The 20,308-nt window shown below is 27.8% G+C and overlaps 3 protein-coding genes across 3 annotated transcripts; 2 read left to right on the top strand and 1 right to left on the bottom strand.

Annotated features, from left to right (window-relative positions):
• Positions 1–956: 956 nt before the first annotated feature.
• Positions 957–5,502, top strand: LOC132939476 (uncharacterized). The gene is made up of 5 exons (XM_061006656.1): positions 957–1,430; positions 3,604–3,918; positions 4,472–4,852; positions 5,186–5,254; positions 5,353–5,502. Exons 1-5 carry the CDS (start codon positions 957–959, stop codon positions 5,500–5,502), a joined length of 1,389 nt encoding a protein of 462 aa, XP_060862639.1.
• A 4,060-nt stretch (positions 5,503–9,562) lies between these two features.
• LOC132935334 (uncharacterized) lies at positions 9,563–11,315 on the top strand. The gene is made up of 4 exons (XM_061002199.1): positions 9,563–9,751; positions 10,305–10,685; positions 11,029–11,097; positions 11,199–11,315. Exons 1-4 carry the CDS (start codon positions 9,563–9,565, stop codon positions 11,313–11,315), a joined length of 756 nt encoding a protein of 251 aa, XP_060858182.1.
• A 4,602-nt stretch (positions 11,316–15,917) lies between these two features.
• LOC132939469 (uncharacterized) lies at positions 15,918–16,412 on the bottom strand (the record flags this gene model as incomplete). Its single annotated transcript, XM_061006644.1, has 2 exons — positions 16,136–16,412; positions 15,918–16,015 (listed from the first exon to the last, which is right to left on the bottom strand). Coding segments are annotated over exons 1-2 (375 nt in total), but the record flags the coding sequence as incomplete, so codon positions are not given.
• Positions 16,413–20,308: the final 3,896 nt, after the last annotated feature.

Here is a 20,308-nt window from a genome sequence, read left to right as displayed (position 1 = left end):
ACATTATTTTAGTCATTCTTACGTTCTTACCTTTTATAGGAACAGCGCCGGGATATACGTACTATGTGTCAATGAAGTTTTATTAAACTGAATAGTGCCAAGGTATATGTAATCTTTGAGTCATTTCAACTAGCTAGGAACGAACTAAGAATTGACAAGCGCCTACCATCGTACCTCAACGGGTTAACAGTGCCATTTTAATTAACTTTAGAGAGTGTCATTAACTAGAGAATACGAGGGTAAGGCGATAGTTGGTTTACCGCGTATTGTCTAATACGGGTGATACCACAGAGTGGCGCCCAACGGAGTTCTTATTCACGGGCGGAGACATTTTTTTTTTTGTGCGTGTGCTCTGGTACCTCAACCTTGGCACGTTTAATTTTTCGAAGTGTTTATGTACGAGAAGTACAACAGTTTTTACGTGTGGTCTGGGAAAAATTCCCTTGGCACACCAATTTTTTTGTACAAGTGAAGTACGACAATTGTGTACGTTTTGGGTAGTAAAACCCGAGCAAGTTTAGTGTTTTTACCTGTTAAAGTAAAATATACTTTTTGTGTGTGTTTTGGGGTGCAGTAGTAACCCAGAACGCAATTTTGTGCGTGTGTATACCGAGTGAGTAACACATACGCGTTCGATAAATTTTTCTTACGGAAAAAGCAACGCTTGTACCTCGTGAGTACACCAATATATAATTTTTTGTTTTTTTTTTTGTACAAGTGAAGTGCGACTAATTGTACATTTCTGGTAGTGTAACCGGGAGCAAATTTTTAGTGCTTTACAAGTTAAAATAACAGTTATAAGAGTTTTGGGTACAGTAGAAACCCAGAACGCAATTGTGTGCGTGTATACCGATTAACTAACAAATACGCGTTCGATTTTTGTCTTACCGACAAGACAACGTTTGTGCCGCGTGAGTATAATTTTGCTAACCGTGTGACTACACATATACGCCAAGATGCTGATACTATTACTATTGTTATCAACAACAAAAATAAGAGGAGCAACAGGAACGGGAGAAGACACAAAAATTACTGTATCACCTGGGGCATTCTTCAACGAAATCAAGGAAACCATAATGTACGATAAAAGTATACCACTTATATACACGCAAAGCACGGTAAAAGACAATATAAACAATTTCGGGGAAACTTTGGAAATAGAAAAATACTGCAAAAACAAAAAAAATCATAATAATTATTGTAATATCGTACAGCAATCGATTACGCTATTAAATAATCTAAATAAAAACATCAACGATAACGACATTAAAACAATGGAATTTCTAGAAAATAGAAACACCTTCGATTCTAAGAAAAGGTCGAAACGAGGAATACAATTCGTAGGAGATTTCTATAACTTCTGCTGCAATGTAGCAACGGATAAACAAATTAAAAATTTTTATAATAATGAAGAAAGATTAGCCGAACAGGCAAACAAACTTAAAGACATTTTTGTCTCAGATCACAAGGACCTATCACAAATAACCTCACAACTGAATAATTACACAATGACCATGGGAAACATGGCGATATACCAAAGATAGTAATAAAAAAAAAATTTTCTGGATTAATATTCGTTTGCATTATTGTTTGCATTCCACGGCTCCGAGCGTGGTATAGCGCTGTACTATACACACTTCGTGGGTTCGGTGTTACTCGGCAGGGTCTTGCAAAGATTCTCGGTTTCTGAGTCCTGTGTCATAGCAAAACTTGAGGGGCACGTGTACTCAAATCCCACGACTTTGCGCGGCTTGTTCAATTTTTAAATTCATGTAGATAATGTTTTTTGTCAATTATTGTTGGAGGTTAAAGTTACATACAGCGTATGCGTGTCAAAAATAGGGAAACGATAGTAATGCACCTCAAAAACTCAAAACTATGATATGACAATGACAAATGAAAATAATCAAACGCTATTATAGGTACGATGACACATACTAGTTTGCCTCCCGAAGTTAAAAAGATTAAGAATGTTTAAACGAATTGCCTCCCAACTGTATATGAGTTGTCTCATCTCGTTGTACACAAAAATGTATCGTAAACGAAAAAGGTTAATTATTGCGTACTAATTTATGGGAAAATCAATTTTTTCAATTATGGTGGGGAGGGGGCTGACGAAAATGTCAAAATGGGGAAAAACTGATACCTCGATAATTATTTGCGTGCGAATTTCATGCGTAGACTTACCAATTTATGCTAATTGCGTGCTAAATATTGGCGAAAGAAAATTCCAGAATATCCTTTGTATTCAATCTTAGGGGAACAGATAAAACGTTTCAACAGCCTCCCATCCCCCCCCCCCCAAAAAAAAAAATGTATCTCTTATATTAGATATAAAAACATGAAAATCTAAAACAATAATCCTCATAAGTTGTTATTATATTATTTAATAAAAATTACATAAAACCACAATATTCTTTATGAGCAAGTTCGAATTTTGACATAATCTAGTCTAGTTAATTAGTCGTTAGAAATTCTAACCAACTAGTCAATTAGTTTAAAAATATTATTCATGGAAACTTTAATTGTATCAAATATATTATTATATTTCAAACACACGATAAAATGTTCGAATATAATATTTTCGTAATAGATAAATTCAACCTAATTGTATTACTATCAGTGAAATCAATTACTTTATAGCAATTCAAAAATAAAATACACATTTTAATATAGGTTAACAGACAGCTTTCGTAAAGCATTGTTTTTAATATACAATTGGTACAAATAGGTATATGTATAGTACACACGTTCCAAAATATTCTAAATGTTATTGTGTCAGTGTTCAATAAAAACAAATATTAATTTAACATACACAATTATAATATTAATATAAATGTACTTATCAAGTATTTACTACAATTAAGTTATTAATAAGTACTTTACTTATAATACTCTTTGCATTGCAAAACATACATCTTGAGAATTTCACTATTAATAATAATATTTGTTTTTCACTTCAACGATTTTTCCTAGTATTAATTTTAAAATATTATGTGAATTCATTTGTAAATAACACTATTACCATTAGTTTTCTTGTAATAAAGTTGTAAGAAAAATTATTATGAGTGTGAGATTAGTATTAAATAATTTTAACAAAGGTTTTTTGATTTTCGGTGGTGGTAGTATAAATTACAACCACAGTAATTATAAGACGTCGGTGGTGTTTTATGTTATGCGATGTATATTAATTTATGTTAGTTTGTGTAACTTCTACAAGGCCAATCTATGGGTATTAACTATATTTTAATTTATTTGAATAGTTTCGTATGGTAATACATACATGATAGGCACATTTAAAAACATCCATAATTTTAAATTTAATTTGATCAACAGATATGTATTTCATACAACATTCAGTGAAATGGCACAATAGTAATATATACATATCACAAATTCATAACCTATAAACTCTTATGACAATAATATTATACTCTTTATAAATTCTTAAAGTATAATTTCCAACAAACGTGTTCAATATAACACATTTTCTTCTGATGGACAAATAAATAAAAGAATAGTTCAATGATTTAATATAAATACCTATCTGATATAATTTGATGTAATATTCATGAAATTTGTTTATAATATTTTATTTTACAGGTCATAAAATTTGATCCGGAAGTTTATGAACTAACGTCTTTAATATATCTCAGCTGTTATGAATTAACTTTTATTGGAACATTCTTCTTTTATATTTGGCGGATATTTTTCGATAATCCACTATCCATGGTATTGACTGAACTTGAATCAATTCACGAAAAATTGATACGTCTGAATGTAAAAGGGCTGATGAAAATAACATATTATATGAATTGGATTCCTATGGTTATAATGATTGTAAATGTGATGGTAGGGATTATAACTACAATTCTATGGACGATAAGGCATAAACATTTGTTTGATATAAAAGAAATGGTAATTATTCATACATAAACATATTTTATAAGTTCAGATATAATCAGTTTTTTAAAGAATCGTTTTATTTTGTATTGAAATGCGTATTCGAATTGATTAAAAAAAAACATATTGTAAATATATTTCAAAAAATGCATATACTTATACATTTAACGAATACACGAAAAAGTGGTCAAATACGATTAAAATATATATATATATATTTCCCTGATAATATTTTTCAGTTTTGGAATGGTTAATCAGTCGTATTTATTCAAAGAGAAAAACTATTTTTTGAACCTAATTATAGTGCCTAATTTTGAATAGAAAATATAAACTTTTTTAAAGATTCATTATAAGTTTTTTTGTGAATAAGAAAATACAAAAAAAAATATTCAGAACCGCAATCGAATAAAAAAAAGAAAAATATTTTTTCTTCAACACAGACAATTTCTTTATATAGTAATAGATCAATTTATTCCATCAAGGAAACTTTATACCTACTATTTGTTTTGTTATACATTTGGTCAATGGATAAAACACGAGCGACTTTCTATATATCACTTATTTTTAGGTCATAATGCTGGTTTCAAATATTTGCCAATCCTTTGTTCTTTTTGAATATATACTACTTATAACATACATAAAGTGGATGGTCTACATGATAAATGAACAAATTCCGGAAAGAAGATGTTGTTTAAGTACCTACAGAGACATGTATTTGGAAGTTATAGAATGCTTACATCAAGTCAATAAATCAATATACGGTGTGCCGGCCATTGTTGTTTTTATTGCATCAAATGTCGCTGAAATCATTGTTTCTATATACGGAAGTTTATTGTTTCCTAGAGATTATATTAATGATTCTTATTTAATTCTTTCTTCCATATGTCTGTTGTCGAAAATAGTCAATATTCTAACTTTATACATGATTGGTGATGTTACAGAAAAAGAGGTATTTATATTATAATATTATATATTATTTGAATTTTTTGTAGATATATTTAGCTTTTTAAAATTATTTTCTATCAACTATTAATACGTAGTAACTTTTGTGAAAAAAAAACGAATAATTATTAAATTTCTCAATAGATACCAATAATAAAGCTTTCGTAATAACATAAATACAGATAGTGTATAATATTATATATATATATATATCTTGTATTAAAATTATCAGTAAATATAAGTGATTATTTTTAATATGTAAGAATTTAAAAATCAATCTCGAGTTTAGTAAGTTATTAAGATTTTTGACTTATTTCGAATTTAACTTTTGTATTATCAGGTAAATCGGATGAGTTTTGTCTTACATCAACGATCCTTAATAGAAAGAAACCCTAGAATTAAACGTCAGGTATATTATATTATATATAACTATAATAAATATTAACTACATGTGATTCATATTACATATATTATCGAATAGGAATAATTATTTTTATTTTTATTTAGATCAAGTTTTTTTTACTACGCAGATTACACGAACACTACTATTTTGAGCTGTATGGAATGTTTCATATTAATATAAGACAACTATTTAGTTTATTAAACAAAGCAATTGGTTATTTAGTAATACAAACTTTGTTCAAATTGAATAAATAATAAATATATATATATATTATAGTCAAACGGTATAAGTGCCGATTTATTTATCATAAGGCACTATCATTATAATATAAAGGTCACCTTAAATCTTAGCGATATTGCAAGTGTTAATTTGTGAAATATATAATTAATAAATTTCCATTTCCTTCATATTTTGTTGTTTTTTTTTTTGAAAATTTTTAATTGCATATTTAATGATATTTAAGGTTTATTATAGTGCATATAAATTATGAAATTTTAAGTACTATAAACGCCCATCCCTCCAGTAGTACTTATTAGTTACGGTTTTTGTGTCAATAATGTCTATAGTAGTGATTCGAGTAGCGATGCAAACATTATTCTTTATCATTACTATAAATAACACCACCTTAAAAAACGCAAAAGAAAATGTTGCTACTAAGGAGTTACAGGAAAGTGACTCCCGATTTATTGCATTCTACAGAATGAGAAGAGAAACTTACCTAATGTAAGGCATTATCATTGTAAAGGTCACCTTAAATCTTTGTCATATTGTTGGTGTAATTTGTGAAATTATTAATTAATACAATTTCCGTTTTCTTTCATATTTTGGTGTTTTTCTTTTATATTTTAATATTTTTTTAAATTAGTATGTGGATCACATAAAGAGGTCACTGAAGTTAAGTTACGTAAAGAGGAACGAGGACACAAGGTCGATAAGTAAAAAGTTAACAGTTAACAAATTATAAATTTAACTCATTAAATTAAGAGTTAATATGGAAAATAATATTAAAATTACTTTGTTTCAAAAAAGTTAATATACTTTTTTAAATTAGTATGTGGATACATAAAGGGTGACCGTGCTCTCTCTAATTTCCTATATTATAAATTATCATAAACAATTTTATTGAACTTTCATCTTAATGTACCTATTTTTTTACATTATTATTATTTATTATATATATTATGATTATTGTTTTTACCAACACATCCCAATTAATAATTTAACAAATATTCATTTGTTTATATCAAATAGCATATTAAGGTCATAATTTAAAAAAAATAAAAACATTTATATTATTTTTCTACATTAAATATATCTATTTAAAAAATTTTTTTATCAAGGAAAATAACAGAAATGTTTGTATTTTATTTTTTTTTATATTTATTAAATCCTTGGTGTCTACGGCCATTGACTGCATCTACTATACATGCCTATAATGATTATAATTTTTTCTTAAATTACATTAATATTATATACAAGTTTTTATTCACAAAAGATTAATAAACTTGACCACCACTGGCACATATGGGGAGGTCTTCCCTCTTCATCTGGTACTGGTGGGTTTATGATGTTATCCGATTCGTATTCTGTCGATTGCGGTTTCTACTTTCCTTGTAAAGTCGGGTGGTGAGGGCCAAACGAGGATGGTGTTTTTAATTCCGTTTGGTTTTTAAGAACCTTGTGTCCAAGCCCGTAGCTATATGTTGTTCGAAATTAATTTGGTTATAGATTTAGTTTCGTATAAGGTAAAACAATATAGTTTTATGGCATCCCAAGAGGTTATTGCATTGCGTGCTTTTTCATTAATTTATTTTGTAATGTATGCAATGTATCAATTGATAAGAATAACAACAACAATAATAATAAGCTAATGCTATTTTGTTTACTGTATTTATTTTTACGATTGTCACGGTTTGTTGCGGTTTAGTACCACCCCAAATCGCCGTATAGTGAAAATTGTTATAGTTTCGGTCGCGTCCTCCTGACAACTCACCAAAAGTCATACAAGGAAACATACACATGACACATACCGGTGGAAAAAAGTCATATTATGTGGGTGAGGTGAATACGCCCCCAACCAACTTCGTGGTCCTGTGCGTGCTCTCGACCTTCGTAAAATGTTTTTTTTTTTAAATTTATTAATTTAGATTTGATATTACTTATATTAAAACGTTGGAATATATTATCATTTTTTTCCTCAGCAGTACTTACTCTATTCCAAAGCTTACCAATTTATAATTTACTAACAATTTGTTAATATAATTATCTCGTATATACGGTGAATTGATAAATATAATAATTATTATTATTATTGTAGGATAAATATAATATGAGTTATATAATAACATTTAATAAAAAATAACAAATTAATAATAATACAATGGCTAAACAATTTGAATCTGTTTAATATATATGATAATATTATGCACGCTGTGTACAATTTGTAAGAAGACCAACCTAATATTTTTTTAAATGATTAACAAGTGGTTAGTTTATGGTTACCTATTTTCAAGCGTTTTTCTTGATCATTTTTTTCATGTAATTACTAATTGTATTCTTAACTATTTAAATATATTTTGTAGACAGAATTCTGTAACACAATTTTGAACAATAAAGAATTTTATTTACATTTAATCTTAATTTTTAAAAAAGTAGGTTAGGTACAGAATAATAGTTTTAACTATTTTCTCAGTTTTTTCTTCATTATAAAATACACTTTTGACGCAGAACTCCTAACTCGGGAAGAAGAAGAAAAACGCCCAACCAAAAAATTATTACTATCCTCGGATCTACAATATTAAATACTAATTATCTGTTTTTTTATCTAGATAAATTTTCAACGCATTATCTGTTATCTTATCTAGATAATTATAAAGTTATCTGTGCACAACACTGCACATAGCATTCGCAATTAACATGTTAAGGTTTAATACATTTTACAAAATCGTCGTTTTCAGACACCTCACAATTGCACTATTAAAAATTCATAATATAATATATCTATACGCAGCAGAGATAGACTAGCGACCGATTCGAATGACTGTTACGAACGAACTGATTTTAAATGATTATTAACATTTTAATGAACTCAGATATCTATTCATCTATATGTAATTATATTTACAATCAGTGTTAATAACAGATAACAAAATAATTTTCTGGATAAAGATAAATATAACAACACTATGTTGTATCTAAGATACGGATAAAAGAGAAACAAGTAAAATTAAAATAACTAATCAAAAAATATATATTATATACCGTCGTGTACATGCCTGTATAAAAGCATTGTTTTTATTATATAATTAATACAAATAGGTATAAGTATAGTACACACTTTCCAAAATAATCTAAATGTTAATGTGTCAGTGTTCAATAAAAACAAATATTAATTTAATATACACAATTATAATATTTTTATAAATGTACTTATCAAGTATTTACTACAATTAAATTATTAATAAGTACTTTACTTATAATACTCTTTGCATTGCAAAACATACATCTTGAGAATTTCACTATTAATAATAATATTTGTTTTTCACTTCAACGATTTTTCCTAGTATTAATTTTAAAATATTATGTGAATTCATTTGTAAATAACACTATTACCATTAGTTTTCTTGTAATAAAGTTGTAAGAAAAATTATTATGAGTGTGAGATTAGTATTAAATAATTTTAACAAAGGTTTTTTGATTTTCGGTGGTGGTAGTATAAATTACAACCACAGTAATTATAAGACGTCGGTGGTGTTTTATGTTTTGCGATGTATATTAATTTATGTTGGTTTGTATAACTTTTACAAGGCCAATCTATGGGTAATAACTATATTTAAATTTATTTGAATAGTTTTGTATGGTAATACATACATGATAGGTACATTTAAAAACATCCATAATTTAAAATGTAATTTGGTCAACACGTATAAATTTTATACAACGTTCAGTCAAATGACACAAAAGTAATATTATAAATTCATAACCTATAAACTCTTATGATAATATTATTATACTCTTTATACATTTATGAAGTATAATAGCTAATTTCCAACAAACGTGTTCAATATAACACATTTTCTTCTTGATACACAAATAAATAAAAGAATAGTTCAATGATTTAATATAAATACCTACCTGTAATATAATATGATGTAATATTCGTGAAATTTGTTTATAATATTTTATTTTACAGGTCATAAAAGCTGATCCAGAAGCTCATGAACGTCTTTCATATATCTCTGCTGTTATGAATTAACTTTTATTGGAAAATTCTTATTTTATATTTGGCGCATATATTTCGATAATCCACTATCCATGGTATTGACTGAACTTGAATCAATTCACGAAAAATTGATACGTCTGAATGTAAAAGGGCTGATGAAAATAACATATTATATGAATTGGATTCCTATGGTTATAATGATTGTAAATGTGATGGTAGGGATTATAACTACAATTCTATGGACGATAAGGCATAAACATTTGTTTGATATAAAAGAAATGGTAATTATTCATACATAAACATATTTTATAAGTTCAGATATAATCAGTTTTTTAAAGAATCGTTTTATTTTGTATTGAAATGCGTATTCGAATTGATTAAAAAAAAACATATTGTAAATATATTTCAAAAAATGCATATACTTATACATTTAACGAATACACGAAAAAGTGGTCAAATACGATTAAAATATATATATATATATTTCCCTGATAATATTTTTCAGTTTTGGAATGGTTAATCAGTCGTATTTATTCAAAGAGAAAAACTATTTTTTGAACCTAATTATAGTGCCTAATTTTGAATAGAAAATATAAACTTTTTTAAAGATTCATTATAAGTTTTTTTGTGAATAAGAAAATACAAAAAAAAATATTCAGAACCGCAATCGAATAAAAAAAAGAAAAATATTTTTTCTTCAACACAGACAATTTCTTTATATAGTAATAGATCAATTTATTCCATCAAGGAAACTTTATACCTACTATTTGTTTTGTTATACATTTGGTCAATGGATAAAACACGAGCGACTTTCTATATATCACTTATTTTTAGGTCATAATGCTGGTTTCAAATATTTGCCAATCCTTTGTTCTTTTTGAATATATACTACTTATAACATACATAAAGTGGATGGTCTACATGATAAATGAACAAATTCCGGAAAGAAGATGTTGTTTAAGTACCTACAGAGACATGTATTTGGAAGTTATAGAATGCTTACATCAAGTCAATAAATCAATATACGGTGTGCCGGCCATTGTTGTTTTTATTGCATCAAATGTCGCTGAAATCATTGTTTCTATATACGGAAGTTTATTGTTTCCTAGAGATTATATTAATGATTCTTATTTAATTCTTTCTTCCATATGTCTGTTGTCGAAAATAGTCAATATTCTAACTTTATACATGATTGGTGATGTTACAGAAAAAGAGGTATTTATATTATAATATTATATATTATTTGAATTTTTTGTAGATATATTTAGCTTTTTAAAATTATTTTCTATCAACTATTAATACGTAGTAACTTTTGTGAAAAAAAAAACGAATAATTATGAAATTTCTCAATAGATAACAATAATAAAGCTTTCGTAATAACATAAATACAGATAGTGTATAATATTATATATATATATATATATATATATCTTATATTAAAATTATCAGTAAATATAAGTGATTATTTATAATCTGTAAGAATTTAAAAATTCAACGTTGTGTTTAGAAAGTTATTAAGATTTTTGACTTATTTCGAATTTAACTTTTGTATTATCAGGTAAATCGGATGAGTTTTGTCTTACATCAACGATCCTTAATAGAAAGAAACCCTAGAATTAAACGTCAGGTATATTATACTATAATATATAACTATTATAAATATTAACTACATGTGATTCATATTACATAAATGTTAGAATAGGAATAATTATTTTTATTTTTATTTAGATCAAGTTTTTTTTACTACGCAGATTACACGAACACTACTATTTTGAGCTGTATGGAATGTGTCATATTATTATAAGACAACTATTTAGTTTATCAAACAAAGCAATTGGTTATTAGGTAATTCAAATTTTGTTCAAATTGAATAAATAATAAATATATATGTAGGCAAACGTTATAAGAGCTGATTTATTCATCATAAGGCACTATCGTTATAAAAGTCACCTTAAATCTTAAGGATATTGTTAGTTAATTTGTGAAATTATTAATTAATAAATATTCGTTTTCTTTCATATTTTGTTGTTTTTTTTGAAATTTTTTTATTGTATATTTAGTGATATTTAAGATTATATTAAAGTGCATATGAATTTTGCAATTTTAAGTGTTATAAATGCCTAACCCTGCAGGAGTACTTATTAGTTACGGATTTTGTGAATTATTTTATAACTCATTTTATGAACTGGAAATCCAGATATTGAAATCGGTTCAGACCATGAACTTTGACGAACATTTTTTATTGTGTTCATAATTGTCAAGACAAGGTTCTTATGAAAGAAAATGTTAGGAAAATCCACCGGAAAAGTAAGAAATCTGGTAGTCAAAAAGAAAATAGCGGCGCCATCTGCCCAGGAAAAAAATGAACACATTAATAATATATTTTTGTTTATTGTAAGGTTGTTATTGGTTATGATTGTTATAGTTTTAATTGTTAATTTTGAAGAATTTTATTAAAATAAAAAGAGGAAATCAAACCTTGGCCGCTCCACAAATGGTGCCAAGAGGATGTGCTTATCTAGGAACAATATGAAGTTGAAGTTGAAATTAATAACATGTCCAAGTAAAAACAAATAACTTGGTATAACTTTGATACTTTGAGTTAAATTATACACTTAGGTACGTACAAACGACCATGATATGACATAAGCACCAATGGTGCAAAAATGGCATATCATTTGCGCCAAAATAAATATTTCAAATAAATAGTTATTTCAAAATGTCATACATAATATACATACAAATAAATACAATTTAAATAAATCGGTTGATATTTTTGATCTTATAAAAAATTGTCAATTATAAATCGTTAAAATATAATATATAGTTCCAAATATACCTAATGTCTATTAAGCGTAGCACACGGGTATCTAGGATTTTTGCGCTTTCATACTATACAACTTTTTTTTTCTTATAATCTTATCTCATTTTGACGCTTATGTCTTCCACCAGTACAAACAGCACGGGGTCCGAGATCTACCGCAGGTAGATTACCTACCAGATAATATTATACTGCTGCGAATCCTACGGAATAACGCCGGTCGAGATGACTATATATTAAATTAATATAATATCATTTACACTTAATGTTATTGCTTCCACATCATATTACACCCAAAAGGAGTTGAACAATCAGAATTTTTTTTCCGGGTAAAGGAATAGTTAAGATAGGTTTTTAACAGTTTTACACTACTCTGCATACAGTTCAAATTGCTCTTCATATAAAACAAAAAACGCTGCATGATAGATAGACAGGATTTGTGGAGCCACGAAACAGCCCCACAATTTGCAAACAACTTTTCATGGGGGCGGAGCACGCAGGTGACAGCTAGTAATAATATTAATAATATATTTTTGTTTATTGTAGGGTTGCTATTGGTTATAAATTATAATTGTTATAGTTTTAGCTGTTAATTTTGAATAATTTTTGTTTATTGCGAGATGCTTCACTTTAGATTAGATAACACCCAATGGCCAACTTGAACTTTGGGAAGGTCACCAACCAGTAACCACGAGGTGAGACCTTGTTGAGCCGGAGCATCGTGGATTTGTTATTAAGGAAATCAAAAAGGAAATAAATAACGACATATTGTATGGGTTACACGGGAGATAATTGTATTGTTAACTTAGGTCAGAGAAAGCCGAACGGCATACAACTTGGACAAAATAATAATAGGTGAATTAGTATAATTGGTATTCCGATATCATGCAATTACATCATAAACCACAAAAAACATGTTTATATAAATAAATAATAATAATAATTGCTCACATTAACTGTGGCAATAATAATTTATGTAATAATAATTTACGCCCGATCACAACACTCAGCGAAAACCGCCGTGGTCGCGGTTCAGGGATTGTGTCTAATCCATCATCATGGACCTCACACACACCGTTAATTATAATAATACCGGACGACCATCTAGCTAGAGAAAAGGAACGAGAGTGACCGTGGTGGTTTTTTTATATATTATAATTTTATTGTTGTAATAAATCGTGGTGGAGCAGCGGTTGTCGTCAAGCCTAGGGATTCATACTGATGACGGCGTTGGTGGCATAATGGTAGGCGCACGACGGCGTTATTATTTGAATTCGAGCTTTACTGATATTATTTTTTGCATAATATGACGACACAATTGGTGATAATAGATGCGCTTATCTAGAAACAATATATTTGAAGATGAAATTAATTACATGTCAGTAGTATATACATACATATACTATTCCTGGCCCACTTCAATTTTATCAATATAACATCACAACATTTTATCAGTAAAACATTACAAAGAAAACAATGTGCAAATAGATTAGTAAATTTAATTTATCAGAAAAAGTTCACAAAAAACCACCTTTTCATAATTAACACAAATAGAACATAAAATTAAATAACTAATAAAACATCACTATAAAAGATCACAAAGAAAACAATGTGCAAAAAGATCACAAAATAAATTTAACATAACTAATCATAAATAGATCACAAATCAAAAATATCATAATAATATCAGAAATTAAATAATTTATATATTATGTTTAAAGGACCATCCAAGGAAAAAAATAGATAAAAGCTAAATCTTTAGTATTTGGTATAATTAAAAATTGGGTGCCGTTAAAAATATTATCCGTCACTCCGTTTAATCGTTATCGTCGTTTTAAATTTTTAATGACGCGTGACGTCACAGGTTCCATCGGTCGGCCGCCCGCCTATTTCAATACACGCATTTCCTCGACGCGTCTTTATTCATTTATTTGTATATTAACATATAATACTCATAATGAAAAGCCGTTTTCATATTACAAAACCTTAGATATATTCCTACAACATGAGTCTAACATCCTATTGAAATAATAAATATTATACTATTAAAGATAAAAAACATTTAATTTATACGTTTTTTCGTTTGTTTCTATTTTACAATTATTTCACCAGCCCGTCATGTTAAATAATATCTACCACTTTCCAATTTTTTGACTGCCACCTTATCTTAGTTATTATTATTTTATAATAAACTTGTATTGTCCGTACGGCGTACACCAATACAATTTTTATAAATATATTTTTCGGTTCATTATCATTTATCAGACATCAGTCGTCGATTTACTTCGTAGTGTAACCCGTATTCGACAGCAGAAAATTATTATATAGTTCGTTTTCGTTTTTCTTTTTATAATAATTATTGTTAAACTTAAAATGTTGTGTTCAGTTTTCGGTTGTACGTGTTATAGCCACAAAGAAACAATTCATTTTTATAGGTTTCCATATAGGTTGGCCGGAGATGGGCAATTTGATTCCCCGGGTTTCTGCGCAAAATATTACACTTACTCAGTAATGGACCAAAAAGGTATGGGTTCTGGGGATTTGGAACGAAAAGTTTGTGAATCGTTAATCGATAAATTAATTGAAGAAGAAAATTGTAATATAGAACTATTTCTAACGGATCGACATAGAGGTATTCGATATTTTTTACGTACAAAATATCCTCAAATTGAACATGAATTTGATGTATGGCATTTGTCTAAGAGTTTGTCGAAAAGATTGAAAGGACTTGACAAAAAAAATCCAGATGCATATTTATGGAAAACGAGCATAAATAACCATTTATGGTGGTCCTCTCAAACTTGTAACGGTGACGGATCATTACTCGTTGAAAAATTCACTTCAGTTCTTAACCACATTAGTAATGTGCACGAATGGGAAGATAATGGCAAAACAAAAAAATGTGAAAACGAAAAGTTAAACGATTAAGACTTAAAAAAAAAGCTTTGGATACATCCTAATAGTGAGTCTTACTTTGCGTTAAAAAAAATTATTATGGCTAAAGATTTGTTAAAAGATTTACAACACGCAAAACATTTTGTACATACTGGTCGCTTGGAGTCCGCTTGAAATATATGCCCAAAAGAATACATCTCAAGTTTAATGGAATGTATTTACGTTCGATAATTGCCATTCTCGATCACAATTATAATGTAAACAAAACACTCATAGGAGATAAATTGGTTTTTTCAAAGCCAATCGGCCGTTACACATTAAAAAATCGTTACAAAAATCCATCAAACAATTGGCGACAAATTATAATTGAAAATATCAAAATTAATGCAAGAACAGTTAATAATTTAAATACAGAAACAAGTACAATCGATGACAATTTGCGAATTCCGACCAATATAGTTTCAATACCAAAGCCAAATGTTGATGAAATGAGATTGAAAAAGTATTCAAGGTTTCAAAAATAAAAGTGTCATAAAAATAAATTACTGATGATTTTGACGTTTTTATTTAAATCATGAAATTATTAATTAAATATTATTATTATTATTATCATAATTATTAACCATATATAATTTTTAAGGTTGAATTAGAATTTATTGTACTTAGAATGATTATTTATTGAAAATAATAAAAAAAATTACAATAAATATATACAATTACGAGGGTAAATATGTATTTGATTTTTTGAAACCAACATACAGTCCATCTTTTTCCGGGTACTTATTTCTTATTTTGTTTATGACACATGCAGGAATGACAACTCTGACTCCTAAAAATATTTAAACTTGGTTATTGTACTAAATGTAACTACCTACCCTACAATAGGCTATAATATATAATTTAGTTAGTATATTTTTGTATGTATAGGTACATTTTAATTTAAATATACCTTTTCCCAATGAAGTCCATGAATTAACCCAATGAGTAAACTGAACATAACAAATATATCTCCATGTTTTATTCGGTACTTCTAACGCGCTCAACTGCTTTTTCTTCAATTTATTTTTAGTTTTCATAATCATCTGTTGGCGAGTAATATTCAATATTTCTTCATCTAAAATAATTTTTTCAAAGGAAGCAGTAGCAGTAACACATTTTTTTGAATCCAATAATTGTTTTACGTTATCAAATTCTGAACAACACATGCATTCTAAATCGTTCGACATTTTTGCACAATTTTCACAATTACACCACTCATTTACTTCTACTTGGGCTCTTCCCTGAACATTTGGTGAACATAAAGATACAGAATAATTTGGTTCAAAACTATCAATGTCACTAACATTTGGCTCAAAACTATATGGTTTTAAAGACATTTTAGAACGCACGTTTGACGTAAGATAATGAATGCGAAGACACAAAGTGCCTAATAATATGTAACAAATTGTAATACTATTGATTAATGATTACAGATAACAAAATAAAACGAATTTAGTCGAAACATAGTCTGCTGTTGTATTTAGGAAAACCCATATACTGCGATTGTATTGTTATTGTTTTTGTTGGTATAATATGTATAATACTATGAAGTATGAACAAACGAAAATATGTATAAATTATGGTTAAAATATACGTTTTCTACGTTTTCTACGTTTAATATTTATTATTTCAATAGGATGATAGTATCAGGTTGTAGGAAAATATCTAAGGTTTTGTAATATGAAAACCGCTTTTCATTATGAGTATTATAAGTTAATATATAAATAAATGACTAACGATGCGTCGAAGACATACGTGTATTGCAATAGGCGGGCGGCCGACCAATGGAACCTGTGACGTCACGCGTCATTTTAAAACGACGATGAGAACCGAACGGAGCGAAGCAATCAAAAACTATTTTTACCAAAATTCCTAATTGTTTTCATTCTACAATATTTCATAATAATATTTTTTTTTAATTTTCCCTTGGGTGTCCTTTAATAAAACATAGTTTTTCTAAGAAAACAAATTTAAAAATAGAGACCACAAAGAAGATTAAAAAAAAACATTATGAAAACATCCTCATTTCAAAATGCTTCATAAAACAAGATTAAAAGCAATTTAAAACTTAATAATATTTCAGGTTTACAATCTTTTCAAGAAATCCACTGTAATATTGTAGAATCAAGTTATCACGCTCCAAAGTACAATCAGTTTTGAGACTTGATAGACTGTGATGATCAACTCTTAGCTATTTCAGAACCAAATTCAAATGTAATAAAACCTCTTTTCATCCCGGATCTTGGAAGGTTTGAGATAAATAAAAAATATATTTCTAGAGATTAAAAATTGAGTAGATGCCATAGAACCAAACGGAATTCCTCAAATTCCAGTTATTTTTCATAATATTATGAAACTAGTATTAATACTAAAATTATAAATTATAAAAAAATTATGAAAAAATAATATTTTCTATAATAAATGGATAGTAAAAATAAAATTGAAATTAACGTTAAGGAAAATGTTAACAATAATAAAATGGATACTAAAAAAACATATCTTGACAAAAATTGTGATAAACGTAACTTAAATATTACATAGAAAAATTGGGTTACTTATTTGAAATCTATTCGTCATCAAAAAAATGATATAGATCAAACAATTAAAACTTTTAGATTTAATAAAACATACAAAGGTATACCAATTAATCAGAAAAACAAAAAAAATATAATTATTTGAAATTAATGAAAAATGATATAAAAAAATATATAAAAAAAGATAAATTATACGTTCATTTTTGTGCTTTTGAATACTATGGAAATACTGAGAATGTTAAATATAATCTACATAAAATTCCAATAAATTGAAATATTATCATAATTAATCAAGGGGATGTTGATTCTGGAAATGGAAAGCCTTATGTTTCTAAAGTATTACACTCACCCACTTGGTCAGCACTTTGTAAAATAGCCAATGATTTGAGAAATATTAAAATGTGTGAATTTAGTATGGGATAATTTGACTATTTATTTCACATTGTTTTTAATATGACCTTAGTTAAAGGAAGTGGTATCTATAATAAATAGTATAAGAAAATGGTGGGCATAGTCGGACTATAAATTCCAGAAAGGGTTGGGCCATGTAGCAAACTCTTTAGGTTATCAATATTTAAATGTTATTTTTAATAAAAATTATTTTTATTAAAAAGTTAAATGTAAAAAAAAATAATATTTTTTATTATAAATGGAAAGTAAAATAAAATTGAAATTAATATTAAAGAAAATGTTAACAATAATAAAATGGATAGTAAAAATTGTTATAAATGTAACTTAGAAGTTAGTTACAAAAATTGGTCTAGACATTTGAAGTCTATTCATCATCGAAACAATTATACCTAAATTTAGAAATACATACAGGGGTATACCAACAACAAATATAGGAACAAAAAAAATAAAAACAAAACCAAAATGTAAAAAGAAGTATTGTACACATTCTCCATGCGTGAAAGCTCCATGAGGAAGACCAAGGAAAGTTATCAGCGATACTCCAGAAACACAATATGAAGGAATGTTACCCAAACCACGTAAAGAGAGAATACCCAAACCACATAGAGTTTTCAATTTTAGTGCAAAACAATTTGAAAAAAACAAATCAAATCGATCTATTTTTAAAATTGATGAAACATCTTTTGAAAGTAGATTAATAACACTTTCATTATTAAAAATAACATAGGTATTAAAGATGTACAAGTATTTTTAAATCGTTTAGATAAACCAGTAATAGGAAGACTTATACAAGCATTAACAAAGAAAAATGCTTAAAACAAAAAAAAATGGACACAGACAAATAGAAAATATTCAAATTAAAAAAAAAAATAATAAATCTTAATCCAAACAAAGTCCCGTTGTCTGTCTGTATGCTTGGATCTTTAAACTACGAAACGGATTTTGATGCGGTTTTTTTTAATAGATAGAGGAAAGTTTATATGTATATAACATGCATAATATAGTAGAGAAACATTGCCCCTTTTTTGTATGTACAAGGATATCTCGAAAAGAACCCTAATTATTTTAATATGGTTAAGTAAGGTTAGGTATAAATCAGTCGAGTCACGGGAAGGTTAATGTAGGAATAATAATTTTCCTTGGTAAAATTAATTGGGTGGCCGAAAATAAAAACAATCTATGTCTTTATATATAATAATACATGTTTGTCTGTATGTCATTGAACTCTTCCTAAACCACTGGACATTTATTGTATGTTTTTGAGTGAGTCCCTGAATGGCTTAGATTCACAATTAGACCCAGTTGGTTCAACCCGGAGAGGTGCTCAAACAGATATATTGAGATTTACGATAGAAATTTTTGTTTATAAATGGTTGCTATTGGTTATAGGAGAAATAATTAGTAAAAAATAGTTTTTTTTTAATGTTTGCCATTAGTTACTCTGGCAGATGGGGTAAAAGCATCCATCAAATCTTCGTACGCTTATGGTTTTGAATTAAGAAACTGTATCTTAAAGGGATCGCATGTCACGTATTTTTCGTACGTTTTAGACTAATAAGCGATTGTAAATTACACATATTTCTGAATGTTCGATTTTCAAATTTCAATTTTAAAGCACCATAAAATTTGGATATTTTTTTAAAAAATCTCATGAAATAATTGTTATAGGTGATGCATAGAAGAATATATTTCGCTGTTCTCGATTTATTGACATGTGTGTGTGTGTGTGTGTGAGAGAGAGAGTGGCACACGACGGATTCCGAACGTATCTTTGCACACTAGTGATCATTTACTTCGCACACAACCACACTGCGTAACGAGTATAAGACATCGAATTGCCTATACGCGACCCCTTATTACATCACCGCCTTAAATCCCCTTAAAACAAATATGAGAGTTGAATGTATATATTTGTAGTTATTATATGGGTTCTCAAAAATTACTTGACCGATTTTGTGAAAATTTCGAATTGTTCTTGGAGATATCAGGAATGTTTAAAGAGTAGTTTGAACCACGTGCGATGTATACCAAGTGCTATACCCAATCCACCACAAATAAATTGTTCACTTAGGTCGATTTAGTTCACAAAGCTACCCAAATTAATCTGTGAACTGAGGTACCTAGGTATAGCTTATAGT

This window comes from Metopolophium dirhodum, chromosome 1, assembly GCF_019925205.1.
Source record: "Metopolophium dirhodum isolate CAU chromosome 1, ASM1992520v1, whole genome shotgun sequence".
Lineage (NCBI taxonomy): Eukaryota > Metazoa > Arthropoda > Insecta > Hemiptera > Aphididae > Metopolophium > Metopolophium dirhodum.
This window is presented reverse-complemented; position numbering and strand designations above follow the sequence as displayed.

Bases quoted from the DNA above. Each gene is read 5' to 3' on its own strand.
- LOC132939476 (XM_061006656.1), top strand. From the start codon at position 957: ATGCTGATACTATTACTATTGTTATCAACAACAAAAATAAGAGGAGCA. The intron at 3,919-4,471 runs GTAATTATTCAT...ACTTATTTTTAG, and splicing joins TGTTTGATATAAAAGAAATG to GTCATAATGCTGGTTTCAAA. The intron at 5,255-5,352 runs GTATATTATATT...ATTTTTATTTAG, and splicing joins ACCCTAGAATTAAACGTCAG to ATCAAGTTTTTTTTACTACG.
- LOC132935334 (XM_061002199.1), top strand. From the start codon at position 9,563: ATGGTATTGACTGAACTTGAATCAATTCACGAAAAATTGATACGTCTG. The intron at 10,686-11,028 runs GTATTTATATTA...TTGTATTATCAG, and splicing joins GTGATGTTACAGAAAAAGAG to GTAAATCGGATGAGTTTTGT. The intron at 11,098-11,198 runs GTATATTATACT...ATTTTTATTTAG, and splicing joins ACCCTAGAATTAAACGTCAG to ATCAAGTTTTTTTTACTACG.